The sequence below is a fragment of the Anser brachyrhynchus genome (genome assembly GCF_964034855.1).
Source record: "Anser brachyrhynchus genome assembly, chromosome: 14".
NCBI classification, from domain to species: domain Eukaryota; kingdom Metazoa; phylum Chordata; class Aves; order Anseriformes; family Anatidae; genus Anser; species Anser brachyrhynchus.
The window spans coordinates 6,084,046-6,111,225 of record NC_137709.1 but is presented as its reverse complement, the minus strand read 5'-3'; the positions used below and the strand labels follow the sequence as shown (position 1 = coordinate 6,111,225).

The following is a 27,180-nucleotide window of genomic DNA, read 5'->3' as shown; positions in this document are numbered from 1 at the left end:
TACAAGCTCAGAATATTCCCAGCCCATTTGTTTACGAAGCATTTTTTCAGTTCTTACTCTTTTTTGACTGCTCATTTATTAGGTCAGGTTTCAACAGCAGGACACCGATGCGCCCCCGTTTTGCTGGAGTACCTCTGAGCGCACAGACACACGCCTTCCTCAGGGCATGGAGGATACTAAAATCCTTTCCTACACCTTAGTTCTTGGGGTACTGGAGTTAAATACGAGTTAGCAGAGAACGGACAAACTCAGCGGGCTGCTGCCCCTGCATCCAGCATCCCTGCACCCAGGCGCCGGGCAGGAGCCCGCGGTGGGGCCGGGGGCATGGGGGCAGCCTGGCCGCTTGCACGGATACCATCACACGAACGCACGGACTCGTTACACAGCTCGCAACACTGACACTAACACCTTGGGGGGGCCGGGGTGGTGGCAGGGGGGCCAACAGGGGCAGCAGCTCCCCAAAGCCCCCCGCTGCCCCGAGCCGGCCTGAAGTGCCGAAGTGCAACCAGTGCAAAGCGGGGGGGCGAGCCCCGCATCCCGCGGGGGGTCCCCTCACATCATGGACTCCTCCTCCTCCTCCTCGATCTCCCGGTCCACCTCGACGGCCGTGTTCTCGTAGCTGGTGATGCCCCCGTACTTGCGCATGTGGACCATCAGCGGCTTGGGGGACTGGCTGCCGGCCAGGCTGGCCACGTAGGCGCCGGTGCGGTTCTCCTCCAGCGACGGGCCCCAGTCCATGGCGGGGCGGCTGGCTTGCTGGAAGCGCTGCGAGGGGACGGGCAGAGGGAGCAGGGCGCACGCCACCGTGCTCCCCGCTGTCACCTCCATCCCTCCCAGGGGATGGGCAGAGCGCCCGGTGCGGGTGGGATGGGTTTTTTGGGGAAGGCAGCTCAGTATCGGTGCCCTGCCGTGGTTTGGGGAGGTGTTCTGGTCTGTGGGGGTGTTGTGGAGGGCTTGTAGGGGCTGGGGGTTATCAGCCCCACCGTGATGTGGGGTTAAAGCCCCCTAGGTGAGGGGACAGCATCCAGCTAGGTGGCTCCTGGCCGTGTCACCGTGCCCCGGCTCCTGCCTGGGAGGGCTGCAGCCTGGGGAGGGCAGCAAGCTCTGCGGCACTGCGGGGAGCAGCCCGGGGAGAGCAGCGAAGCAAAGCTGAGCTGGGAAGGCTGCAAGCAGCCAGCAGCTCCACAGCTCATCCCTGGATAAAATCTTTCAGCAGAGGAACACCCCCCAAGGTGCCTGGGGTGCCCCCCATACTGCTGCCTCCTTGCTCTCCCTTTGCTCCTCCAAAACAAAGTCCCTCACGCCCGTGCCCACCCCACACAAGCGACCCCATGCTTTGCACCCCACAGGCAGCAAACCGCCAGAGACCCCAGGCTAGGCAGGGGCTCAGGATCACCCCCGCACATTTCTGGGGTGCTTCGGGGTCTCCTACCTCCCACAGCGTCCCTTCTTCTCGGAGCACGGCCACCAGCATGCCCGCGGGAATCATCAGGCAGGAGAAGAGCCCCATGAGGATGCCCAAGGCCTCGGCCCAGGCGGGGAAGCGGTAGGCGCCGTACTCGGAGGGCTGGTACTTGATGATGTTGTACACCAGCAGCGCCTGCAGGGCGGCAGGGAGGCAAAGTCAGCCCGGAGCCCTCGGGAGGTCTCAAACCCGTGGAGACCTCCCAGCAGGAGCAGGATGGTCCCCGGGCCAGGTGGAGGCCAGCAGGAGAGGCCAGCAGAGCGACCTGGCACAAGGGGAGGTCACCCGGGGATGCTGGCACCATCCAGCACCACGAGCCCAGCGGTTACCATCATTGTGGCCGGGGACAGGACCATCCAGCACGCCCTGAAGTAGGGCCCTGGTTTGAAGCCCAGCATCATGTGGATGTCTCGGCAGAACCTCTTTATGCCTGGGGGAAGGAGAGGGACAAGGGCTCAGCGGCTGCTGTCTCTGCCCCAAAGCCAGGTGCCTGCAGCAGGCTGGCAGACAGCCCGCCGTTCCCCGTGCCCCCCTGGGGACAGACCCCGTACCATAGACACGTGTCACCACCAGGCAGGTAGCGATCACCACCACCATGAGCCCAAAGCCAGCGCTGTAGTCATCCAGTAGGACCAGCCAGTACATCCCGCCCTGTGGAACAAAGCACTGGTGGCTGGCATCACCAGGACCAGCGTCCCCATAAACCCACATCCTCCTGTTGTGGGGCACCTGTCTGCTGTGCCCCCCGTGGGCACTGGGGAATACAGCAATCAGGTACCCTCAGGAGACACCACTCCTCTTCTGGGGTTGGTGCAGGGGCAAGAATTGTGCTGTGCTACCCTCCGGGGGACCTCACATCCCCAGGGAGCCCAGGCTCACCAGTCATCTCTCTCCCACCTTATTAGCTAGTGTCAACACCTGTGTCTCTGCATACTTGGCTGCTGCCCTAAGCATTCCCTAAAACGAGCCCCTCATCAGTCCCTGATGTACCCATCCCCACGCCTCACCTCTGTTGTGAGGATCAGCCCCATCAGGAAGAGGGCAATGCAGATGACAGCCGAGAAAGAAGCTTTCTTTGGCCGCAGGTAGTAGGGAAATTCGTCTGTCACTGCCGTCACGATGGTCTCCATGAAGGCAAACTGCACGGAAGGGACAAGAGGGTCCCCTGAGCCCCCCCCCAGGGCTGCCTGGTGCCACCGCTGGCTCGGCGGGCTCTGCTCTCACCTGGCTGTCCAGGCCCAAGGTTAGCAGCATGAAGAAGAAGAGGAAGGACCAGAACGGAGACAGGGGGAGCATCGTCATGGCCTGCGGGTACACCACAAAAGCCAGTCCAGGACCTAGGGGAGGCAAAGGGCAGCAGGGTGAAATGGGTTTGTCGGGAACCAACCCGAAACCCCAGGCATGGCAGGGCACTGGGAGCCTGCGGCTTCTCCAGGAAGGCAGCCCAGGAGGGAAACACAGGCAGAGAAGGAGTTTCCCATCCCAGGTCTTTGCTCTGGCAGCTGGAGGTGCCAGGGAAGATGGAGATGGAAATGGAGGAACTGCCCCGCACCTCCCCTTCCCAGCCCCGGCTGCCCCAGGCAGAGGGTGAGGGAGGAAGGCTCTTCTTCGGCCTCACCTGCTTTGGCCACTTGGTTGACAGGGACCCCGAGCTCCTGGGACATGTATCCCAAAACGGAGAAGATGGCAAACCCCGCCAGGATGCTGGTGATGGCGTTGCCCAGGGTGACTATGAAGGTGTCCCTAGGGAGGAAAAAGCAGACGCTCTGACCGTGCCTGTCCCGTCCCAGCCCACACTGGGGTGGCACTTCCCAGGGGAAGCAGGACCTGTGTCTAATGACATGGGTCGCGTCGTGGGGCTCCTACCAGGCTTGCTTTCCCCAGGGGAGGAGACCAGCCCAGCACCCAAAGTCCCCTCTCTGCCAGTGGCGCTGGGGACAGGACCAGCAGGCAGAGCTGCAGCCTCACGCGCCCCCAGCCACCAGCACCCGCAGCCCAAAACTCCCGCACCAGGTGCTGAGTCTTGATGTTTAGGAGATTTTTCTTCCACCAAACCCTCTCATCCCCCCGCAGCCTGGGTGAGCTGCCCGGTGTCTGCCAGGTGCTCGGGCAAGGAGCGCTGCAGCATGACCCTGTGCAGCTTCTGCTCCCCTTGAACCCTGCCCTTAAACCCACCAGCCGAGGCTTTCGAGGCTCCCCACCCACGATTTTTAGCAGAGGGTATCTGGCTCCCACCTGTAGATGTTCTGATGGAAGGTGTTGTACGAGGCGAAGGTGAGCAGGCCCCCAAAGCCTACCCCAAGGGAGTAGAAAATCTGCAGGGCTGCCTCAATCCACACCTGGGGGGGGGAAACGGAGCTGAGCAGAGCAGGGTTTGGGAAGCCCCCTGAGGACTTTGGTCAGCAGGTAGCAGAAAAGCCACCCGAGTGAGGGACCTGCCTCTGCTGCGTGCCGGAGGTGGCAGGTTTGGCTCTGTGTCTTGGGCAAACTGCACAAAATCCTGCTCACCTTGGAAGACAGCAAGTGGTCAAACTGGGGCGTGAGGTAAAAGCGGATCCCCTTCCAGGCCCCCTCCAGCGTCACGCCACGAATGAGCAACATCACCAGGATGAGGTACGGGAAGGTGGCGGTGAAGTACACGACCTGCAGGAGCACAGAGGCAGCTGAGGAGCTGGGGGCAGCACGCCGCACACCTCATCCCCTGTGACCCCATCCCGGGACGGGACGCCCCAGCACCCCTCTGCAGTGCCGGGGTCCTCGGGGTGCGGCAGGGCCAGCAGCACCAGTGTCTGGGTGTGCAAGCCATGCCCAAAGCAGGCTGTGTCCTGCTAGTGTCGCTCACGGGTCTCACTCCCCCAGGTGCACAGGGAGATGCAGACGCAGGTGGGCATCGCTGTAGATCCCCAAAGGGACCAGCCAGCCCTTACCTTGCCGGAGGACTTGACTCCCTTTAAGATGCACAGGTACACGATGGTCCACGAAAGGAGCAGGCACAGACACAGGTTCCAGCGGATCCTCCCGGGATCCCCGATCCCGGAGCTCCCTTGGATGTGCAGAACATAGCGGCTAGGGCGAAAGGAGAGCCGCAGGTGAGCGGCCACGGCACCCCCACCGACTGCCAGAGACCCCCTCTGCTGCAAACAATGGCCATGCCAGCAACATCAGCAGTGAGAGAGCAACAAGGACCTGGCAGCGACATGCCAGGGAGAAGGGGAGCACTCAGCAGGACTTCTCCTCCATGTGCTGAACAGCCCGGAGGGGAAAACTGGTTGAGAGCAAATCCCAGCCAGTCTGACCACAGGATGCATTTCCTTCTAGCACAGCTCCAGGCCAGCAAAGCAGCGCTAGATCACGGACAACCCCCGCATGCCAGAGACGTGATCCTGATGATTAAGCTGGGATATCACCGAACGGTGACAGAGGGACCCCATCGCTGCGCCCACAAACGTGGGTGCCCACGAGATGCTCAGCACAGCCCCTTCGCCCCCACCCTGTCCCCATGCTGTCCCCGGAGGGATGCCCACCCCGTCCCCACATGGGGTCAGGCTCTGTACCTCCAGTACTCCTCGCTGGGGCTGACGGTGTTGGAGGTGTTGACGGGGAAGGTGGCGTTCCCCGCCTTGATGACGTGGTGGTCCAGGCACAGGTCGGTGTTCCACCAGTTGCCGCAGTGCTGCCAGGGCAAGTCGCTTGTGAGGGATGCAAAGAGGTAGAAGAGAACGTAAGCAATGATCATATTGTAGTAAATGGCCACCAGGGAGACGATGAGGATCGTGCCCATGCCAACGCCTGGAGGAAGGAGAGGGTAAAGAAGGAGTGAGCCGTCTCTCCGCGTCGGAGCACTTCCACGACCAGGGGCACACGCTGGGTTTCAGCAGCCCGGTGGTTAACCAGTTCCAGGCCAGGCTTTCCCCCCCTGGGGGAACCCCTGAATGCCCCTGAATGCGCACGAATTGATGACCCGTTGTGTTATACACAGGGTTTTACTCCAGCTCTGTATTGGGCGTAAAAATGTTGGAGCTGACCTTTTTTTTTTGAACGTTTTACTCTTACCTTTTAACAGCCACTGCTTAGCTTCGATGCTGTATTTTGCACACTGTCTGGTTTAATTGCTCTCGTATAATTTCTAGAGCTGCTCATCATATCCAGAGCCTCTGCAGACTGGAAGATCTTACACATAACTGGCACCTACTGCAATGACCAACCCAGAAGTCCAGCCTGCTCCACCTTCCCCCAGGATTTAACCTCTGATGCTAACGGGAGCTTTGAGGATTTGGGGAACGACACTGCTGGTCCACGTCCTCATTGAGCGGCTCGTGTAGGAGCACGGCAGAGGCTCTGGGTTTCGCTCACGCACCTTTAAAGAGAGGGCTTATCTTCCAGACAGCGAGTGGCCCCAGGCTGGAGAACTGCCCGAGCGACAGCTCCATGAAGAAGATGGGGATCCCGCAGATGGCCAGCATGATGAAGTAAGGAACCAGGAAAGCTCCTGCGAGAAGCAAAAAAAAAACAGCCCTAAAATTAACGCAGGGCCAACACCTAAAGCCCATCATTGGAAGGAAAATGTTCTCGCCACAACCTCCCACTGCCTTCCTCAGGAGGAATATTAATGGGGCAGCAAGGGGCAGCACGCAGCCCCCCGCACCATCACCCACCCCAGCCCCACATCCCCAGGGCAACCTGCCCTTGGTGCAGGGGAAGGGGCTGCGATCACGCCTTGCCTCGCTTTCCCCCCACACACAGACACTTTTTCCTCCTTGGATCTTTCACAACTGCCGTGAAATCCTCCAGTTATTATTGCAAGTGACAAGTGGCTGCTCTGGGAACTGTTCAATTATCTAGGCACTTTGTGCTGTTGCTGCTGGGTTCTTGCATTGCAAAGGGCTCCTTCCCCTCCCTCGGTGCCTGGGAAGTGTTTGCTGGGCCCTTTGGGTCCTGCAGGACACCAGGTGAAGACACCAGAACCAAAGGGGATGCTCAGCTGGTGGATGCTCACGTGCAGCACGGAGCTCTGGGGACGTCTCCGTGCCACGATGCAGCGACTTGCAGGTGAGCCCCATCCACACCTGGGCGCAGGCTGACCCTACAGCCCTGCAGCACGCTTAGGGGCGGGAGGAGGTGGCTGGAAGCAACACCTGGTGTCCTCCCTGCTTCGGCACACAGCAGCCAGCACTGCTTCCCAGCCCCGAGGTGGGGAAGGGGGGGGTCCATTCGGGGACACGTCCCACCAGCCCAGCCCAGCGAGGGGGAGACGCGGCCGGAAGGATGAGCAGTACCTCCTCCATTGGTGTAAGCCCTGTAGGGGAACCTCCAGACGTTGCCGAGCCCCACGCAGTACCCGATGCAGGAGAGGAGGAAATCCAGCCGGCCCGTCCAGTTCCCTCTGTCCTCGGGGCACTCGGAGCCCAGGTCCCCGTCCTGGCTGCTGGGGCTCACCAGGAGCTCTGGTGTCACCGGCTGGGCGAGAGAGGGTGCAGGGCATGGCAGAGGGCACCCGGGGGTGGAGGGAAGAGGTAAAGCTGGGTAACCCCAAACCTCCCTCTGGCTGCCTCAGGTGCGGGTCCTACGGCACGGGTGGGCTCCCCGGGAGGGCTCCCTGGGGTCTGTGCGTGTGGGAAGAGCAAACGGGTGGGATGAGGGTCGTGTCCCTGTGTCACTGCACGTGGCTGACCCCTGCCAGGAGATCCCTTGGGTGCAGTTTCCATGAAGCAAAAGGACGCCAGGGTCCTTGCCAAAAGGACACCAGGGCCAGGGCAGAAGGATGCCTGTCTGGGAGCGTCCCCATTCTTCTGGGGTCCCAGTGGGAAAAAGCAGCCGTCTCCATGTCCCTGAGGTCAAACATCTCTTGGGAATGAGCCCATGGGATGAGGCTGAGGGACAGAGGCATGGATTTGCAGGGGTCAGCCAGGAGCTGTGGGTCCCCCTGCACGCAGACCTCCGTCCCCTGGGGGATGAGCGCTGGCTGGGGAGCAGAGCCCAGCGCGCTCCCTGCCACAGAGACAGGGCGAGGTGGCACATCGCCTTCCTCCTCCTCCTCCTCCTCCTCCTCTTCCTCTCTTCCTCCTGCTGCTCTCCGGCCAGCCCGCAGGATGCTGCTGCCGGTTCCCATGGAGACAGGAGCCGAGCTGCCGATGGCGATGATGGCTTCGTGCTCCCCCCAGCACCGCTCGCAGACCCCTCGAGGGGCAGGAGGAGCCAGGAAACTTCCCAAAGCCAGCCTGAAATGCTCAGCCCGAGCATGGGCCTCACACCAAAACCCAACCCCAGCTGCAGAAGCCGCCCCTAAACGCCCATCCCTGCTGGATGCCACCGACACAGGGCAAGGGCCGGAGGAAAAGCTTCAGAAACACAGGCTGAAAAGTGAAAGCACGACCCAGATATAATAATGGAGCTACAAAACCTCCCTGCCACCTGGCAGCCCTCCTGCAGCGGTTTAACGGGGCTCTCCGACTTAGCTACTCCCCCAAAACGCGGCCGTGCTGCTAACTAGCGCAGCACCTGCAGAGACCTGTGTCTGAGATGGACAAACGGCCCTGCAGCATCCTCCTGGACGCGCCAGCTGCTGAGCCCTGCTTTCACCCCGAGGTCCCTGCCAGGCAGGCAGAGGGGTGGCGGGGGCGGCCAGATCCCCCCCGTCACTAAAACCTGGTCTATTAACATGAGTTAAAATAAATTGCACAATGTGGTATTTAAGGATTCCAGCCCATCTCTGTCCCAACTAACGGAGAGCTGCACGCCGTGCTGATTCAGGTGGAAACCTCATGCAGTGCCTCGATTTCAGGCCTTTTTTTTAGGCTCAGTGCTCCCTTTCAGCCTCTGTCCTAACGGGGATTTTCCTTCTGATGCTCTAGCGCTTTCCACGGTGCCATCTTTCAGACCACGCTCCCGTCTCGCGGCTACAAACAGACGGGGACCAACAGCTCCCTTGGCAACAGCGTCCTCCCCCAGCACGGCACCACTTCCCTTCATCCGCCAGGAGATGCTCCCAGGGAAGCCGGCAAAGCAAAGGTCACCGCGGAGAAGAAGCGCTTGAGCCTCGAGGAGGATCAGAGCTGGCTTCCACGAGGAAATTTCCCCGCGCTAATTATTATCCGCAAACTGATTTACTGAAACCTCTACAAAACTCAGCTGGCACAGGGCTGGATCTAGAAAGCCAGCCAGATTCGGGTTGGTTTTTCGTCGTATTTTGCCTAAACTCGTACTTGGCACCGTGGGGCTGTTTTGTCCGCGGCTCGCTCAGCGTTCTGCGCGTGAACCACGGCGCCGAGCTGGGAGAGATGCCACCCGAAGGCAGATTTCTCCCCTGCGGCTCCGTGCGAGCACAGCGCGTCTGTAACGCGTGAGTCACTTCGGGTTAGTTAGAGATGCTTGTTAATCTCTTTAAGAACAAAAATAAAAGCCACAGAAAAAAAAAATTAATTCGGATGCAGAATCGCTTAGGAAGTGCAGTAAATCTGAGTCTGTGCGGTGGGAAGAGCCCTGGGGGGCTGTGCTAGCCCTGCTTGCCCCAGCTCCGGGGTCACGGCGCAAGCCAGGAGAGGGAGCAAGCCTTGTTGTCGGTGGCCACAGATGGCTGAGGCTGAAACAAACTCATTGCAGGATGCCTGGAGCACGGGGAGCATGCACAGCTCCGGTGACACCCACTGGGTGCCCCCCGGCCCCCGCAGCACCCCGTCAGGGGGCAGAGGCTCGGGTGCTGCTCCCAGCTGGGACGGGGCAGCCCAAAGCCCGGCTCCTGCCCTGTCCCCCACCCTCACCAAATAACCCTCAAAGCAAACAAGCACTCGCTTAAAAAAAGCATCCACTCGGCTCTTCTGGAAATACTGTTATGCAAAAACAAGCACGGCATCCTTAGGGCCTGAGAAGGATCTCTGTTAAGGAGGAATCTCCATGTGCCCTGAAGATGTCTGGTGAGGCTTGAAACTCCCGGCTCACAGGTGGGATGCAGACACTGGCGAGAGGGAGAAGGGGGCTGCGGGGGTCCTGGGGATGTGCAAACAGCTCCATCAGCTCAGGAAGCCCCTGCCCAGGTTGGACACGGCGTCCTGCAGTGCCCGGTGGTAGTGGGATGAGAGACCCCCGCCCGCTGTCAGCAAGAGGGGGTTTGGGGAGTGAGGGGCAGCAGGGCCCTGAGCAGCACCACCGATGGGGGAAATAACTCGAGACATCTGCTTCTCGTTCCAGCTGATCGCTGCGGGACTAAATGAATTCCTGCAAAAAATGTTAAACAGGATCACCAGCGGCAGAGGAATCCTTTCAAGTGTCTCAGAAAACCTTTTGAAGGGGCAAAGAGAACTTTTAATGGATCTTGCAGTCGCCAAGTGACCTGAATAAGCAATTTGTAGGAAAGAGGAGAGGAAAGAGCTGCCTCCAAACAGCACTGGGGACAGGTAGGCAGCCTGAGGCTGCCAGGGCCGTCAAACAGCTGCTGGCTTGCACCAGGCCAGTGCTGGTCCCAGCACCCTAGGAATTTCCTGGCAGGGACACAACTCTGCTGGGTTTTCATCCTTCCAGCTGAAGGCTGGGCACAGGTTGGAGTCCTCCTCACTTTGCCTTCAGCAGGCCTGGGCTGGCAGAGCAAAGAGGGGAAAGGCAGAGCCCAAGGGGCTTGTGGCACTCGGGATGCCCAGGATGCTCCAGGCAGCATGGACCCACCAGCAGCAGCAGCGTGTCCCCACACGGGACCTGGGGACAAGGAGGGGCTCAGCCCCTGGTGCAGGGGCAGATGGGGGCCCACCGAGCAAAGATCCAGTGGAGGCAGAGCCTGGCGTGGGGGAAGCCTGAAAGCTGGGCTTTAAAAAGGGTTCCCAGCAGGATTTCTAGCTCTGCCAGCCCACAACGGGCACAAGGGGAGTTCAGTGTCCAGCACCACCCTGACCCCTCTAGACCCTGCGGAGGAGGAGGCGATCCCAGCTGCGGGTGGGAGAGGCGCTGCCCAGCCCCGTGTACTCACCCCATGGAGGGGGAGAAACCCCAAACCCTCCCGAGCACCCCCAACCTCCCCATGCCCGGGCAGCCCCAGGCTGTCAGGAGCAGCATCCCCAGGAGCAGCACCACGGGGAGCTGGTGCTGAGCACCCACCCGCAGCCCCCCAAGGGCAGCCTGGCCGTGAATCACCTCCAGCAGCACCCGCAGGCAGGGCAGGGGTGGGAGAAGCATCCCTCCGAGCGGGCAACAGGTCCTGACAAAGCGACCCCCCACCCATCTCGGGGTGCCCCCCGGTCCTCCCCCTTTGTGAGGGTGCCAGGGCCGAGCCTCCCAGCCGTGCACCCGTGGGTGCCCGCGCTCCCCGAGCCCCGAGAGCGGCTCTCACCTTGCGGAGATGCTGCTGCCGAATCTTCTTCATCCCACAATCCTGTTGCTATGCGCTCCCCGCTCCGACACTTGTTCTCTGGCTCCGCAGACCAGACGGCCTCTCTGGAGGCAGGGAGGGAGAAGAGGGAGCGATGGCGGGCAGGGAGGGGTGCTGAGCTCCTCCCGGCACCGCGGATGGAGGCGGGGGGCACGGGGGGACACGGCCCAGCGGGAGCGGAGCTGGCAGCAAGGTTTGCCTGGAGTTGGGGATGGCTGCGTGCTGAGCAGGCAGGGAGGGAGGGGACGGCTCTTGGCAGGCTGGAGAAGGGCTGTCTGTCAAACGAGCCCCTGCCGGGAGGGGTTGGGGTCCTCAGCCCCCACCAGGGCAGCGAGGAGGAGTGGATGCTGTTTTACACAAACCCACAGATGCGTCAGGTCCCGTGGGTGCCCTGCCGCTGGGCACCCGGTGCTCCCACATGTCCCAGGGGGTGGTGGCAGCAGAGCAAGTGCCAGAAGCTCCCAGCACCTTTCCGGCCAGCCCCACGCTGGTTTTCCTTCTGGCAGGGCACAGCTGGAGCCCGAGCAGCTCCAAAGTGCCTCGTGCCCGTGCTGTCACAGAGCCCGGAGCCCGGGGCAGGGGATGCTCAGCAGCCCTCGGTCCCTCTGGGCAGGACCAGCGCATCCCAGTGCGCCTGGGGCAGGTCCCAGTGGGGACAGCAGTCCCCAGTGCTGTCCCCAGCACTGGAGTGCAGCTCCTGTCCCCAGGGCTCAGGTGTTCCTGTTGAGCTGTCAGTGGGATCCTACAGCCCCGACAGCCAGGGAAATGGGGGCTTTTCCCCCTCGTGCTCAGCCAAATCCCCAGGGAGGAGGCAAGGAGCTGATCTGCGGCTCCTCCTCCCACTGCTGTGGTGAGAAATGTCCCCAGAGGCTTTGCTCAGCTTTAAGGCTCAGCAGGTGGCTCTGGGGCTGTGGACGGGGACAGGGCTGGAACCGAGGCCCCGCATCTCCCCAAAACCTCCTGGAGGTCCTGTTCCTACAGCTCTTCAAACGCTTTTGAATAATTTCCCCAAAAGGAAACAGATCATGAGAATAAAGAGACATTTCTGCAAAGCCCAGCGCTGGTGAAGTGCCTCAGCGTTTGCACAGTGGGTCTTTGAGAGCTAACATTTACCTGGGTTCCCCAGGGGGAAAGGAGGAAGGAGCAAACTGCATAATCCAACAAACGTCTCTTTTTTTTTTTTTCAGACCCGCAGTTTCCTCAAAAAAAAAAAAAAAAAAAGTGGTTTTTGGGAAGTCACCAAGCTGGGTTTTCCTTGTCTCGGTCTTATCCATCGCTTCTCCCTCTCCTGGGATGCGTGGGGAAAGCCGAGCCCAGCTGCCTGGGCTGGTGGCCCGGGGCCGTATCTCGCTGTCCCAGCCTCGCCCTTCCTGCTCGGGGCAGCGATGCTTTGTTTGCCTTTCGTGCCCGTGCCATCTGAATCATCCCTTCAGCCTTTTCCCTCCGGATCCACCTCAAGAGAAGTGTCCCGCGGGGGCAGGCTGGTGGCAGCTTGTTACAGCTGCCCCAGCCCCGTGCCACCAGCACGGTCCAAGCCCTGCACAAACAGCCCAGCCCTCCGCGGGCACCCTCCGAGCCTTGTTCTTCTCATCACTAGGGCAGAGACACCCAGGGCTGGTGTTACCCCTAAACTGCACTGATATTGCTGTCTGTGGGATGCTCTGTGCCTAGAGCTCGCTTTTGGGGTTCAGCTGGTGCTGCTGTGCTAGGGCCACCAGCTCTCCATCCCCTGGGACCGGCAGGGTGTAGACCCAATTATGAGCATCTGGGGTGCTCCAGCTTCTCATTTCAGAGCTGGCTCGAGTCTGGCGTCACCCCAGAGCCACCTGGAGACCCAAACCGGGCCACAGCACCTGCGAGAGGCAGCAGGAGCCAGGGGGGAGCTCCCAGGAGGAGCAGCCTGCTCTGGGAACCCCAGCAACCCCAGGGGAGCTCAGGCAGAGGGCAGCAGCGCTGCACAGCTCTGCCCAGTCCCCAGAACCTGGCACTGGGGAGCACACGCACCTCTCCAGCCCCATGCCATGCCTGACGGGCACCAGTGGTGCAGGGAAAAAGCAGCCCCCTGGCCAGGGGAAGCCCCCTGCCCACCCTGCTGACAGCCCAGCGGCACCTGGGGAGGTGCCTGGCAGCAGGACGGGGCCGTGCCCAGATCTGCTCCGTGGGGCACGGGGAAGGCAGCAGCCGCCGCGGTGCTCCCGTTCGTCAGCGCCGGGAACCGTGCCGTGCCGGAGGCTGCTGCCTTGCCGGCCACCTGCTGTGCGTGGCCTTATTTTGAGGATTATTTCAAGATTTCTCTGAGGAGGGGTGCGGCCAGGCAGCGTGAGCCAGTGGGAAGCACAGAGGAAGGAGTGGGAAGAAACCGCGGGGGCTTGCTGGGGACAGTCCCCAGGGTCCCTTGGCAGTGCCACCCACTGTCCCCATAAAGCCATGGTGATGTGTGGGGCTGTGCAACTCAGGAGGCAACTGCCAGGGGTGCTAAAAATGCGTCTGTCACCTGCCAGGGGTCCGACCATCAGGGTGATGCATGGCCAGGAGCTTCGGGTGCCAAAGCCGGTGGGGACACGGGGACCAGCGGGGACACGGTGACCCCACAGCCCTGATGAAATGGTGGCTGGAGGGAGGCAGGAGAGGACGGGGGAGCGGGGACATGGCAGATGCCTTCCGTCAGCAGCCGAGGGGTGTGTGTGTGTGTTGGGGGAAGGGGTGCTGGGCGTGTGGGCGCATTTATGGCCCCTTCCCGCCAGCGCCTGCTCCCTGAGCACACACAGGCAGCAGCAACCCAAGGGCACAGCCCCGCGGCTCGCTGGACTTTTACCCTGCTGTGCAAACAGGCAGGCACCTGATTAGGGTATCGGTTGGAATTTCATCCTGTCAACGGTACCGGGAGCTTCTCCGGGGCGGTGGCAGAGCATCTTCCCTCTGCCCGCACCCTCCCGTGGGCACCCCGGCGCCCAGCAGGGTGCAGCCCTTTGGGCAGGCAGCCCGTCCACTCCCTTCCCTTCAACCTTGTGGCACCAGCTCCGTTCCCATTGCCTCCCCAACCTTTCAGCTACCAAAGCCCCGTATCCCCTTGTAGCAGGGCGCACAGAGGGATGTGCTGGGCACCCAGACACCGTGCCGGTGAGCCCAGCGCAGCAGGGCGCAGCAGTAGGTGCCGCCACTCCTGGAAGGTCAGGAAAAAAAAACTTTATTCTGTCCTTCTCTCTGCAACACCGCCTCATCCTGCCCCGGCTCCTCCATCTGCTCTGCCCAGGAGGACTTTATCCCACACCAGATGTCCTTCCACATCCACCTTCCCTGCCCAGGCACCTCTCTGTGCACATCCCTGCCTCCCCCTGGCATGTTTCGGGGGCTGGAGGAGCCGTTTTGGGCAGGGATTTGAGGGCAGCCTCTGGCTCGGTGCCCTGCAGGACGGCTGGGATGTGGCTGGGATGGAGAGGCGACGACGGGACGAGGAAGGGAGAGGACGGCAAAGCCAGCAGTGCCCGGGCCGGGCCCACCCATGCCCGCTCCGTCGCGGCTGGGCACTGATGCCAGCTGTCCCAGGCGCTATCTCACATCCTCGTTCTCTGTTTGCTCTTCTTGGACAAGGAGGATATTCAGCCCGTCAACAGCCATAAAACGAGATTAGAGGCCGGGAGGCGCCAATCGGCGGCGGCCACGTCCGTGGGCAGCCGGCCTTGTTCTTTGGCCTCCACCAGCGAGGCCCGGCCTCACCCTTTCCCCCGGCCACCCCCGGCACGGCCACCCCCGCCGTGGCCAAGGGGTGGGACGTGGCCACCCCACGCCACCCCACGCCACCTCGTGCCTCCCTCGTGCTGGGCACACGGCGTGCTGCCACCAGCCCACGGGGCCAGGCTGCTGCGTCCAGGCCTCTGTCCCTGTCCTCCCCGCCTGTTCGGCCCCGTTTGGGGACGCGGGTGCGGGTTTGTCCCCGCAGCCACGTCCCTGCCCTGCCGCAGAAGCACCCGGGGCGTGAGGAAGCAGCAACGCGTCTGTGGCACGCAGGATTCCTGCTTGTTTTTATTTTAACTGATGCCTAAAAAATGAAAAGGAAAACCAGTTTTGCCTTATATACACGAGCCATGAGCCGAGGTCCCCAGCCAGTGCCGGTGTTCGTCCTCACCACCGAGCTGGCCCCAGGGAGGTGTCCCCACAGAGGCGAGGTGTAAATCCTACATGAGCTGGAGAGGGGCTGCGGGCACAGCGGGATTGCAGGGACCCACGGGGTCCTGCAAGAGCCACAGCACCCCCGGACACTGTGATCTCGGGGCCAGAAGGGGCTGAGGATGGGCAAGGGGCTCGGTGCACAGGCAGTGCTGGGTGCGAGGGCTGTGCGGGCAGCGGGGACATCTCTGCCTCTTGTCCCTGCTGGGGCTCGGAGGGACAGAGCTGGGAAAGGGCAAGCAGGGCCCCTGCATCCTTGCCTCGGTCTTGGGCAGCTGCACGCCTTGGGGAATCCAAAACTGGGCTGTACATTAGCTGGGCTAATATTATCCCAGGAGTCAGTGGGATGAAGGGCATTTTAGCTGCAGTTTTCCAGCAGGAAAAAAAAGGGCATTGATTACTGGCCATGGGCATGCAGGGGGCAAGAGGTCATACAGTGCATGCAGGGCGACTGGGAGAACAAAACCCCGAGTCCTTCGGGTTACAAGAAAACTGCCCCTCTGTCCCTGGAAGCTCTCCTTCACCTCACACCGCCAACCCTTCCTCTCCCCACGACAGCCCCAGCAGTGGCTCTGGTGGATGCGGCAGCTGCAGCACCTTGGTGCAGCATCACGGAGCTGTGACAGGGTCTGAACGCTCGATCCCATACACGCTTCTCCCCCCAACCCCATCAGATGCCCCGCTGGTGGGAGACGAACGCCCGGTGGCTCTCAGGGCCCCCCCGGAGGATGCTCTGCTCCTGCACTGTGGGTGCAGCTCGGTGCAAGGCTCTGCGGTGCTTAGGGTCGGTGTGTGACCCCTGGGGCTGGCTCTTCTGCCCTGTCCCGATGACAAACCTTCTTCTTCTTGTCCTTCCCACCTTGGAAGGTGGTCTCAGACCTCAGCGGGCGGTTCAGTTATGGGATGGAGGTCTGGCACGTCTCCTGGTGGCTCTTTGTGGCCGCAGGGATGGAGCTGGGGACGCAGGCGTGGTGGCTGGGGGACACGGGGGGCACTCGCCCAGGTGGTGCTGCAGCTCGCTGCCATCACCCGGCTTTGGAGGAGCCCCTGTTCCTCCTCAGGCCCCACCACTGAGCGTCCTGTCCGGCTCACACCGTCCATCTCATTCCGCCGTGGGCATCCCCCTCCCTGGCGTGGCAGATCCCGCAGCTCAGCTGAGATTTGTTCTGCCTCGAGTCCAGCCAAACCTTTCCTCTAGTTCAGTCTCGCTTGAACCGCCCCCAAAAGCAGCAGGCAGCTGGATCGCTGGGAGGACCGGGAAGGAAGCATCCCACCAGCTCCATGCGACGTGCCCCAGGAAAGCCATCCTCCACCACCACCTAACGCCCGTCCTGCCGGCTCTGTGATCGTCCTTGGGGCTACAGCTAGCAGAGACCAGAGCAGCGCGTTTCCCCCAGGAGAGTAGTACTACCTAACCCACGGTTTGTGTGTAGGACAGAGCCCACCAGCCCCTCGGGGAGGTGACGGTGCCACCTGGCCCAGCCTCGCTGGCTGCCCCCGAGTTCAGCTGGGGACAGGGGGTCTTTGGGCAGGGACCGTCACTCCTCGGAGCACGGCGACCCGTAGTGCTTATCTCTCGGTGTCCGGAGCTGGCGAAGGGGGCTAAGGCATGAATTCCTCCTTGATGGTCAGTGGCGACGAGGAGACGAGGCTCGGGGCGCTGCTGCCGCACAGGGCGCCCATGGGCCCCGGCGTGCCCACGGCCGGGGGGGTCGGCGTGGTGGTGCTGGTGGGCTGGCTCTGCTGCTGCATCTTCTTCTTGTTCACCTTCCGCTCCTTCGCCCGCCGGTTCTGGAACCAGATTTTCACCTGAGGAAAGACACCGATAGCCATGCAGAGAAGGGGACACAGACAAAGATGAGCACCGCTAGGCCAGGGGGGGAATCCCGGGGGCTGGAAGCTGTGTGGGAGCAGCGCTGCCCTCTCCCAGCCCCAGTTCCACCAGGTTTTCCCCATTTCAGCACTGACCTGCCGCTCGGTGAGCCCCAGGGCAGCGGCCAGCTCTGCCTTGCGGCGGATGGTGATGTAGCGGCTGTAGTGGAACTCCTTCTCCAGCTCCAGGCGCTGGTGGTCCGTGTACACCACGCGGTACTTGTCCTTCGTCCTGGTCTTCCCTGGCAGAGGAAGCAGAGTCGGGGTGAGCCGAGAGGGGCTGGGGGGCAGGAGCATCCCCGAGGGCACTGGGGAGCTGCACAACCCCATGGGTGGCTCTGGAGAAACGTGGAGATGAACTGGGACCCAGGGGCAAGAGAGTCAGGGGCTCCTATGGGATCTGACGCCCATCCTGCGTAATGCCAGGGTGTTTCTCTGTGTTGGAAAACACTTGGGAGTAGGGGAAGTGGCTCGGTGGGAAGGGCAGGAGGGGTTCAGCTGCATCCCAAGATGATGGGCTGTAAATCCCATGTGGTATGATGTGCCATCCCCAAGAGGAGCGGTGCTGCAGCCCCGGGCTGAGCACACAGAGCACAGACAGCCAGCACACAGCCGGCCTGGGAGGGCTGCGGGGAGCCCAGCTCTTGGCCACGGAGCCCAAGCCCACGGTGCCATCACTTTAAGGCACACGGATCAGGACAGGGAGAAGAGGGAAAACCCAGGGAGCTCTGTTCTTGGGTTCCCCCAGGTTCGGACGGAGCTGTATCCATTGCATGGTGCCACGAAAGGTGCTTTCTAGAAGAAAATTACAGTGCAAAGTGGCACAGCCGCCTTCCCATCAGCTCCTCCATCAGTCTGCATGTAGACACAGGCCGGCAGACACCCATGGCCTTCATCTCCTGAACGTCAGCTGCCAGGAGCAGTGCTGCTGCCACGGGAAGGGGCAGGAGCACTGGGAAGTCCCAGAGGTGTTACCAAATCCTGACCAGCCCGGTGGGAGCTGGGGTTTGGGCAGAGTGGAGCAAAGCTGCACTTCCACAGAGACTCCAGCGTGGGCTCAATGTTACTAGACATCAGAGACTCCACACAGAAACACCTTCCCGCCCGGCTTGTTGGTTTGCCCATGAACCAGCTCAATTTCACTTTTTAGCGCCCTGGAGGGGTGGTCATCACCTGAGCATCCCTTGGGACGACCCCCCCAGCGCCGGGTGGCGACGGGAAGCAGAGAACACGCAGGCAGCAGCCGCCCTCCTGCCCGTCCGGGTCGGGGCAGCCGCGGTCCCGCTCCTGCCCATGGCCCTGAGCAAGGTGTGTGCTGCGGAGTGCGGGCACCTTGCCACAGGAGGTGACTTTGCAGGCACAAAATAAGGTAAAAATGAATTCGAGCGAGCTCTTCGTGGACGTGTCAGCAGACACGCAGTGAGGGACCGCGGCCGCCCGTCGCCCTCCCACCACCCCGCAGCACACACACGGGGCTCCTGCTTCCCAAATTTGCCAGCAGAGCAATTCGCAGGGGGTTTACAAAGTAAATTAAATTTGCACATAGTGAACAGCTCCCTGAGAAGCCACACACCCTCTCTGAATCTGCGCCAGCCTCAGGGAATCCTACGAGATATCTGCTTTCCCGTAGGGTTTTTTTTTTCTTTTTCTTTTGAAAGCAAAACCTTTTCTGAAGAGATAATAACTGAAAAGCGAGTATCTTATTTGCGATATTACTATTTGAATGCCACTGCTTGGTGAAAAAAAAATAAAACAGAACAGCTGAAAAGCAACAGAATTGACAGCTAAAATAAAGAATACAGAAATAAGGTGGTTTGTGGATACCACATATGCCAGAAATTTTAGCAGGAATTATTATTTTCTGCCACAGCCGTAAACAGATCCATCACAGACCGTTTTTTTTTATTCCTTCTTGGTTGCTCATCCCTGTCGGGTTCCCAGCTCTGCCGCATCCTGCCCCTGTGCCAAAAATTGGGGAGCAAGGAGCTGAGCAGGGCACTCGTGGCCAAGCCAGAGACGGAGTTATTCACCTCGACTAATTGCCGGTTTCGGCGATGTTTGCTGAATTCAGGAATGTATCGTGGGTGATTCACAAGGACAAGAAAGGGATTTGCAAGAAATACTGTTGACAATGAATAATGCAGCCCCCTTGAATGTCAATGCGGAGTTACGCTTAGCTCTCCCTCGGCGGCCCTTTTATGGCCCTGTGAAAGGAAAGAGGAAATTTGGGCTGAGCCAGCCCCACTGCTCGCGGGGACCCCTCGTGCCCCAGTGCCACCATGGGGAGCTCAGGGGCAGAGGGATGGGGCAGCCCCCAACTTTTCCCGTGGACCCAGTGGAGGTGGGTGGGGTTGTCCCAGGTCTGTGGCACAGCCTGTGGCTGCTGGAGGGAGTACGGATGGGGCAGGGGGTGCAAGGAGCCCGGATTGCCCCCTGAGGTCCTGCAAAGCGTCTTCCCCTCTCCTGCCACCAGCCCGCCCAGCCCCATCGTGCGTTCATCCTTCTCGTCCCCAAAAATCCAGCCCAAAGAGCAGCTGGAGCAGCCAAATCAAGACATCCATGGGAAGGGTTTCAGCACTGGGATCAAGGCAGGGCCCGTGGCTTCAAGGGGAGAGGGCATCGTTACTGCTGTTAATGTGTAACCCTAATAGCGCTCACCTGAGCCACGATTAGATAAGGGAATGGCTTTAACACGCTGCACAGGCCCCAGAGGACACACTCCTGAGCGTGCACGCACATGCGCTCACACGCACTGGGGGAGACCCCCGGCCCTCATTCTCTCCTTAGGGCAGCCTTGGGGATGGGGATGGGGATGGGGACCCCGGAGATCCCCGCACTGCACCAGGGCACTGGGACATCTCTGGGATGCACAGGTCGGGGTCACGCAGCCCTGGTGACACAGGGTTGTTGCTTCCCTGCCTCCAGAGCAGGGGCAGAGGAAGGGAAAAAGCAAGCCCCAGCCCTGCACTGTTCATCCCCAGCTCTGCACCCACCGGGCTATGGAAGGCGCTGTGGGATGTTGGGGGCTATCAGGGGGCTGGAATTCGCTCTCCAGCCCCAGTCTGCCCAAGGGATGACTTTTGGCAAGAAACTGCACCCAAACGGATAGGCAGCAGGGTGAGGGGGTGTTTTAAGGCTGGCGCGGAGCAACTCTAGGAACAGCTGAGCTCAGACCAGGGAGGAGCATAGTCCTGCACCGTTTCCCAAAGGTCTCCGTTTCACAGGTCAAAGCAGCTCAAAATTGTGGCGGCTGCAAACCCTGGCTCTGCGCTGAGCAGCGCCGCAGCCATCAGGGCTCCGATCAGGGCAGCACGCAGCAAGCAGGGGTATGGCAGCCCCTTGCTGGAGCCGTGGAGATGAGAGCTCACCGCCACATCAGCAGACGTACCCGAGGCCTGGGGACACGGGCACGTGCCGGTCTGGGTGCCAGGCGCCTTGCAGGGCTCTTTGCACGGGAGGTGCTGGTGGGGATGGAGCCGGCGCCGCGAGGTTTTGCACGCCCTGCTGCCCAGAGGCTCCTCGCATGACTGGCATAAAAAAATTGGGCTGCCGTGAGCTGTCTTGGAGCAACACATAGAAAACCTTTTGGGCGAGAGTCCCATCACCAGGGAAGAAGCTTTCACCCCATGATCCAGCTGCTTTTTTTCTGGAGCAGCATCTATTTGCAAAGAGGATAAAATCCCCCTCATCCTAGAAGAATGTGTGCTACATTTCTCCCCAGTGAAAGCCTTAATGAAAACTTTCCCTCTGCCCTGATGTAGCCAAGGCAGAGCTGTGGATGGGGAAACTGAGGCACAGAAGTAATGCCAAACCCGAATGGGGCCCCAGGGTCAGAGCCGTGAACCCCCTGGGGAGCCTAACCCTCCCCCCATCCTCCTGCAGCTCCATAGGGGAAAATGCAGAGAGGGGGCAGCCAGCATAGCAATGCCCCATGACAGAGACCCCGAGACAAGGGCTGGGGTCAGCTCCTAACACTTGGGACCCTCCCAGCTGGAGCCACCCTCAGCCGGCAGCCAGCTGTGCTCCAGCTGTGCTGCACGGAGGGGCCGATGCTCCCTCTGCCGAGCAGAGGCGACCACGACCCCTCTGTGCTGGTGCTGGGGACAGACAGCCCAGCACATTTCACTGTCCCCAAACCTGCTGGAAACGGCAGCTCCAGAACCCGCACCGTCTGCAGAAGGGGCTGAGCCCCCCCACACGCTCAGGAGCCCCCCAGGCTGCAGCTCTGGCAGCCCCCCGGAGCCCTGTGCCAGGGGGTTAAACACCAGCAGTGCCCCCGGTGCTGGGACCAGCAGGCATCACCAGCCTTCCCCTTCCTCGCCATATTCCCAGCCCTTTCCCACCCGCCCCAGTAAGCAGGGTGTGATGGATGGGACAAGCAGCACGAAGGACACAGCCACGTGGATCCCGATTTCCGAGCTGCTGGGCTGCAGGCAGGGCTCAGCCGTACCCACCGCCCCCCCCGCGCCAACACCGAACCACGCCAGGGAGTTCTTCCTGGAGCCAAAGGCTTCGGAGGAAGCAGCAATGCTGCCATGGCCACCCCACCGGCAATAAAATCTCATTTGACTCGATAGGTCGAGCACTGGAAATGTTTCGGTTACAAAACCGCACGCACGGATCCCGATGGCTTTGGAGCCTTTGTACGCAGGTCGAGCTCAGCGCTTCCAAAAAAGCCCTGCGGCTTTGCTACAAATACGAGCAGGGGCTGTATACCAGGGTTTTGGGGCTGGCAAAGCCAGGAGCAGGACCCAGGGCACATCCAGCCGGGGGGTGGCAGCTGCTGGGAAGGAGCAGAAGCGGCCGGGGCAGAGCCGGATGTGGGGAGCTCAGAGCAGAGCAGGGGAGCGCAGGCTGGCCCCGGCCGGGCAGGATGCCGGAGGTGGCCACGCGTCCCCATCCCAGCCCTCGGCCACGGAGCAGCAGCCCGAGGCTGGGCGTTGGGGCCGGCGCTTCCCAGCACCGCAGTGATTCAAGCCTTTATTTTGGCAACCGGCGCATTCCTGGGGCTGCTCCTCGGTTTTACGAGCGCCTCGCCGAGTGCCGCCGGGCAGTCTCCTGCGCGGGGTCAAAGACCGCGCCGCGAGGACGCGCGGGGTGCCAGCATGGAGCATCGCCCCCGTGGCACGGGTCCGCATCCAGCCCCAAGGCATAAAACCCTGCTTGGATCCTCTAGAGCTTCAGGAGGAAGCTGACACAGCCTTGGACCCTCTCCCCCTTCACGGCCTCAGCGCCGGGGAAGGATCCGTCCCCTTATCCGGGCGATCGCAAAGCTAACAGCGCCGAAGCGGGCGTCCTTGAAGGGTCCCCCGCAGGAAACATCTCCATTGGCCGGGGGGGTTTAAGTGTCCCTCGGCTAATCCCGGGGTATTAGCCAGCCCAGCCCAGCACGTAGGGACCTCCAGTGCTCCAGGGAAGCCCCTTTTGTTCAAGGAAAGTCAATTCTAGGAAAGTTTGAGCCGCCTGTACCTTGGCCAGCTAAGCGTTCAGCAAACCCCAGCGGAGGCCAGGAGCAGGTTGTGGGTTAATAATTCAAGGGGAGAAGTTCGGTGGGGCCCCCAGTGACATGCAGGCACACCGGGTGATACGGGGGAGCAAAGGATTTCATGGGGAGCAGCCACATCCCAAAAATGGGGGCCTATAGGAGAACCCATGCAGGGACCTCCTTTGCCCAACACACCCCGTGCCAACGTGATCCCTGCCTGCACGGGGCTGCTGCATCTCTTTAACGAGGGTTTTAATGTTGCCTCCAGCTGTCAGAGATCTCCTTAGAGCTGAACAAGGAAAACAGAGCTGGAAACAGAAAATGGAGCCGGAGTGGAGCTGAGAACTGCACGCCCAGCGGGTCGAACCCCGTTCATGCTCAGAGCATCTGTATCTGCTCCCTGCCACCCCGAGAGCTGCCCGGGCACCACGGGTACCCGCACCACGGGTACTCACACCACGGGTGCTCACACCATGGGTGCTCACACCATGGGTGCTCACACCATGGGTGCTCACACCACGGGCACCCGCACCACGGGTGCTCACACCATGGGTGCTCACACCACGGGTGCTCACACCAAGGGCACCCACACCATGGGCACTCGCACCGTGGGCACCCACATCGTGCTGCCCCAAGCGCCTTCAGCTCCCCGGGGATGCCCCGGGCGCACTTTCACTTGCAATATTTAGCCGCAGCCAGCTCCATTAGTGACATAAAGGCCGGCCCCGCGGCAGCACCCGGGCATTTACATAACTAACGAGCAGGGGGTGAACTTCAAAGTTCAGCGCGCTGCCATTTCCAGCACCTTCCTGAGCTTTTTATAGAGCAGGGGTGCAATTCACAAGGAAGTTTGCAAATAATTGTGAATAAGGAGGAAGCGCGAGGCTTTGACACTCCACTCGTGAAGATTTTATGAGCAGAAAAAGAGGTGATGCTCGGGAAAGAAAAGGAGGCCTGGGGAGGTCTTGTTCCCTCTAATTCCTGATTTTGAGAGCTCTGCATCACAGCCCCTGCTGCTGCCCGGGCTGGGTTTTGCCCTCTCCCGTGGCTAGCTCATGTATTTAGCAAGAGGTATATCAAATCCGCACCCCATAAGCCTGACTGTGGTGAGTCACTGGGAGATTTCTCTCCGATTTTTCTCAGGCTCTGCTTCGTGTGCGCAGCACCCCCGGCACACTCGCAGGCCGTGTGTAAAATCGCCTCTCAGCAAAGCACAGCTCCTTCCCCAAAGCTTTCAAACTGCAGCTGATGGCTGTTTATACAAGGGAAGACGGAGAGGGAACCTCAATTTACAACCCTCTGAAGTATTATGATTTACGGCGTTCGCAAAGAAACTCTTGATATTTATAGCAAGAAAGAACATGTATTCACTTCCTATTCCCACAGCGGTGAGAGGGGCAGTTAATCTATCCAGGCTGATTAATGCCCAGTTTATTGATTTCAATAAAACAATTCATTCCAGAATCTCACCCTTATCTATGTCAAACCCATCTCTGCTCTGCTCATTTTCAAGCTTTATGGAGAAAAGTGCCTGCAGTATTTGCAGCTCACTTATTTTAAAGGGAAGCCCGGGAGAGAAACCCCAGGGGAGGGCATTTGCAGAAGGTGCCCATCCAACCCAGGGGGATTTTGCTGCTGCCGCCCAGCTCACTGGGGACGACGGCTGGTTTATTTGCTCCTTTGTATGTGCTTAATCTCAGAGATACAAACTGAGCAGCTACTGATTTTTCCAGAATTCAATCACTCACTTGCCACGTAACTCAATCAAGGGGCACTTTCAAGCCCCCGGTCTATCTCAGTCCCTTGAGCCAGAGGAGAGGTGTGCTGATGTCTTTCTCCCTGCTTTCATTTTTTCATCTCCTCTCCCACCTCTCTCAAAAAAAACATACATGAGTTCAGACCAACAGAAGCTGCAGAAGCTGTGGGGTCCCATTCACTGCCTACAAGGAGGGGGGCATTTTTCCTAAATAGGTTTATTCAGAGCTTAAAACAGGCCAGGAAATACCAGCCTGCCTCTTTCCTCCTGCTTGCAGACCGGCGCTAGCTGTTTGCACCCCCCGGGATGCTCTGCCTGCCCACCACAGCCCCTGCTCCCACTGGGACAGCCCCGACCCCAGCCCCACCACGCACACGGTGCAGCCACGGAGCAGTTTTCCATGCAGGGAGACCCCAGGCACCTCTGGTCTGAGCCCCTTGGCACCACACATCCTCTGAATGGATCTTGGCCATCACCGCCCCAGCACCGTGCATGGGGCCAGCCCCACGCGGTGACAGCGGGGAACCAGAAGCAAGCCTAAAATGGAGACATTTTGCACCTTGATGTGCGTTTTTAATCTGGGAGCCCTGCACGGGCTGGCGAGGGAGAGGATGGTGGTTTGGCCAGGCGTAGGCTGGGAACCCCGGAGGGGAACATGAAAGGGCACGGGCAGGGCAGGACAAAGGGCCCCACACCTCACCTCGCTGCCAAAGGAGCCGGCCAGCATCTCCATGACAAAGCGAAGGCCTTGTCAATTTGGGCTGGCCCCGAGGGGTGACTGCCCACCGCCTTTGAAGTGGGCAGCGGGGCGGCCTGCGGGCAGGGGGCTGCAGGGGCCCAGACACTTCCCTCCCCGGGTCAGGAGTTCAGCAGGGACAGGACCCCAGGGACAGGGGACAGGGACAGCAGGGCCACCCGGTGCCAGGCACCGGAGCGGGGGCACCCGCACGCACGGCACGCAGCACCCTGCGCACCCACACGCACCCTGCGCATGGCACCCAGCGCGCCGCGCCTTGCACGCGCACAGAGCGTGCGGCATCGCCCGTGCACACTCACTGACCCCGCGCAGCAAGCGCCTTGCACACAGAGCCTTGCACATCCTGCACTGAATGCGCCCTGCACACATGTGCCCACACACTACAGGTGCCAGGCACACCGCATAGGTCACCTCGCACATGCACACACACGCCTGCACACACACACCCTCACACGTTGGTTCAGGCTCTCCTTGCACACGCCATGCACTGCACCATAGCTTGACCAGGCGCACAGCCACACTCACTGCTCACGCGCACAGCCACAGCCTTGCACACACGCACTCGCACACATCAACAGCCTGCCCGTCACCAACTCAATAATGGGTGAGTGCCCCAGCAGTGCGGGGTGGGGCAGGGCTCCTCCAAAAGGGCCCGTTGGGCTGCCTGCAGCCAGAGCACCCCACAACCCCACAGGTCTCCGGCTCTGCTTGCAGAGCAAGCCTCCAGCAGCAGCAGGCGAGGGCAGGGATGAGAGGTCAGAGGCTGGCTGGGACTTTCCAGCCATATGCAAGGCAGAAACCATCCACTAACCCCGGCTGCTGGTGAGGACAAGGAAGGACAAGGCAGCCCACGTGCTGGTACCCTCCATGCCCATCCTCAGTCCAAGCCACCTCGGTGGCCACACAAGCTCTGTCCCTCCCTTGCAGTGACAGACCCCATAGCGGGACCCGACCCTGCAGGACTTCAAGCCGAGGGCTCCTCTGTGCAGAGGAAGGAGCCAGGGCGCGGGGCCGGGGGGTTTCCTTACCGCTGTTGCTGGTGCTGGGAATGCTGCGCCTCATCCACTCGTACGGGGTGCGCCTCTGTGCGTTAGGGGAGAGCTGGGGGACCGAGCTGCTGATGGGCGGAGGCAGGAGTCCAGAGCCCGGCGGCTGCATGGGGTTAAAATCCGGGGGGCTGAATCCGAACTGCCCCGGGTTGGCGGTGGACGAGGCGGCGGAGGTGCCGTACGAGTGCCAGTCCTCCTTGGCAGGGGTGTAGGGAGAGCCCCAGGCGGCCGCCGGCTGCCCGTGGTGGGGGTCGCTGTTAATCCCCGGCACATGGTGGTAGCTGGCGAAGTCCGAGTACTGGGGCGGCCCCGGCACGTAGTTCTGGGGGTTGAGGTTGAGGCTGGGGTGCCGGACGGGGCTGGGATACATGTTGGTGTCCTTATCCAGAAGATAGCCTACATACATCTTCCCCGGCTGGCTCCGCGCTCATGCTGCGCCGTGCCGTGCCGCGCCGTGCCGGGCCGGGTGTCGCGGTGGCGGCCGCCCCTCCTTCGCCGCGCTCACCTGGGCGCCTTGGGGAGCTGTGTCCCGGGGCCAGGCACCTCCCTGCCCACAGGCTTTTATTGGGCCCAACCTCTCGCAGCATTTGCATTGAAAGGCAGGTTTGCATTTCAAAGTGCAGGAACCCCGGCGGCGGGGCGATTCAAACCTCCCGCCTGCACCCCGCCGGCCCTGCGTCCCCTCGGCGGTCACCAGCCCGGTGTCCCCACGGTCCCTTTGTAGCAGCTGGTGCTGGGGACACTCCAACACCCCTGGCACCACGCGTGAGGATGCCCCCAAGGAGCTCATCCCGTCCCTAACACCACTCGTAACCCCAGGAGCGAGGTGCCGTGGGCTGAGCCCGCAAATTAAATCCTGACTGCGGGCAGGGGACAGGTTGGGCTGTACCTGGCATTGGCCCCATCAACCACGCTGGGGACACCAAACCCTGGCTGTGGGGTGGCACTTTCCCTTTCCCCTGCCCAGACCAGCATCTGCCTGGCTTGGAAATGGGTTGGAGGGAAGGGGCGACTCTGGGTCCCCCTGCTCTTACAGCATCTGGGGGCAAGCCCACCCCTCCAGCCCCATAGCCCAGCCCCAGAGAGCAGGACAGGCGGACAGACAGAGCTGGGTGAATGCTGGGGGGCAGCAGACCCTGCTGAACCCCCTGGGACAGGGGACATGGCCACTTCCACACCTCACCCAGCGCAGCCTCCCGGCCTGCCCGCTGTTCTGCACAGGGAAGTAAAAGGGAAACCCATAAAACACAAAGTCCTGGGGCTTGGGCATGGCCCCG

General features: G+C 61.2%; 2 protein-coding genes across 3 annotated transcripts; both read right to left on the bottom strand.

Annotated features, from left to right (window-relative positions):
- Positions 1 to 59: 59 nt before the first annotated feature.
- On the bottom strand, positions 60 to 10,952 carry SLC6A7 (solute carrier family 6 member 7). The gene is made up of 14 exons (XM_080554904.1): positions 10,779 to 10,952; positions 6,742 to 6,922; positions 5,823 to 5,954; positions 5,020 to 5,254; positions 4,393 to 4,531; positions 3,974 to 4,108; positions 3,701 to 3,804; positions 3,084 to 3,208; positions 2,690 to 2,802; positions 2,473 to 2,604; positions 2,017 to 2,116; positions 1,795 to 1,895; positions 1,433 to 1,600; positions 60 to 765 (listed from the first exon to the last, which is right to left on the bottom strand). The coding sequence occupies exons 1-14, from the start codon at positions 10,809 to 10,811 to the stop codon at positions 553 to 555; spliced, it is 1,911 nt and encodes a 636-aa protein (XP_080411030.1). The 5' UTR covers positions 10,812 to 10,952; the 3' UTR covers positions 60 to 552.
- A 795-nt stretch (positions 10,953 to 11,747) lies between these two features.
- On the bottom strand, positions 11,748 to 27,180 carry CDX1 (caudal type homeobox 1). 2 transcript variants are annotated; one of them, XM_080554861.1, is made up of 3 exons: positions 25,883 to 27,168; positions 16,953 to 17,098; positions 11,748 to 16,793 (listed from the first exon to the last, which is right to left on the bottom strand). In XM_080554861.1, the coding sequence occupies exons 1-3, from the start codon at positions 26,307 to 26,309 to the stop codon at positions 16,587 to 16,589; spliced, it is 780 nt and encodes a 259-aa protein (XP_080410987.1). In that variant the 5' UTR covers positions 26,310 to 27,168; the 3' UTR covers positions 11,748 to 16,586. The 2 variants fall into 2 exon arrangements, with proteins under 2 accessions (XP_080410987.1, XP_080410986.1); XM_080554860.1 differs by having other exon boundaries at positions 11,748 to 17,098; positions 25,883 to 27,180.

Bases quoted from the DNA above. Each gene is read 5' to 3' on its own strand.
- SLC6A7 (XM_080554904.1), bottom strand. From the start codon at position 10,811: ATGAAGAAGATTCGGCAGCAGCATCTCCGCAAG. The intron at 1,896-2,016 runs GTACGGGGTCTG...TCCTTCCCCCAG, and splicing joins GGTGGTGACACGTGTCTATG to GCATAAAGAGGTTCTGCCGA. The intron at 1,601-1,794 runs GTAACCGCTGGG...GCCGCCCTGCAG, and splicing joins TGTCCCCGGCCACAATGATG to GCGCTGCTGGTGTACAACAT.
- CDX1 (XM_080554860.1), bottom strand. From the start codon at position 26,309: ATGTATGTAGGCTATCTTCTGGATAAGGACACCAACATGTATCCCAGC. The intron at 17,099-25,882 runs GTAAGGAAACCC...TTCCTCTGCCAG, and splicing joins TCCCAGCACCAGCAACAGCG to GGAAGACCAGGACGAAGGAC.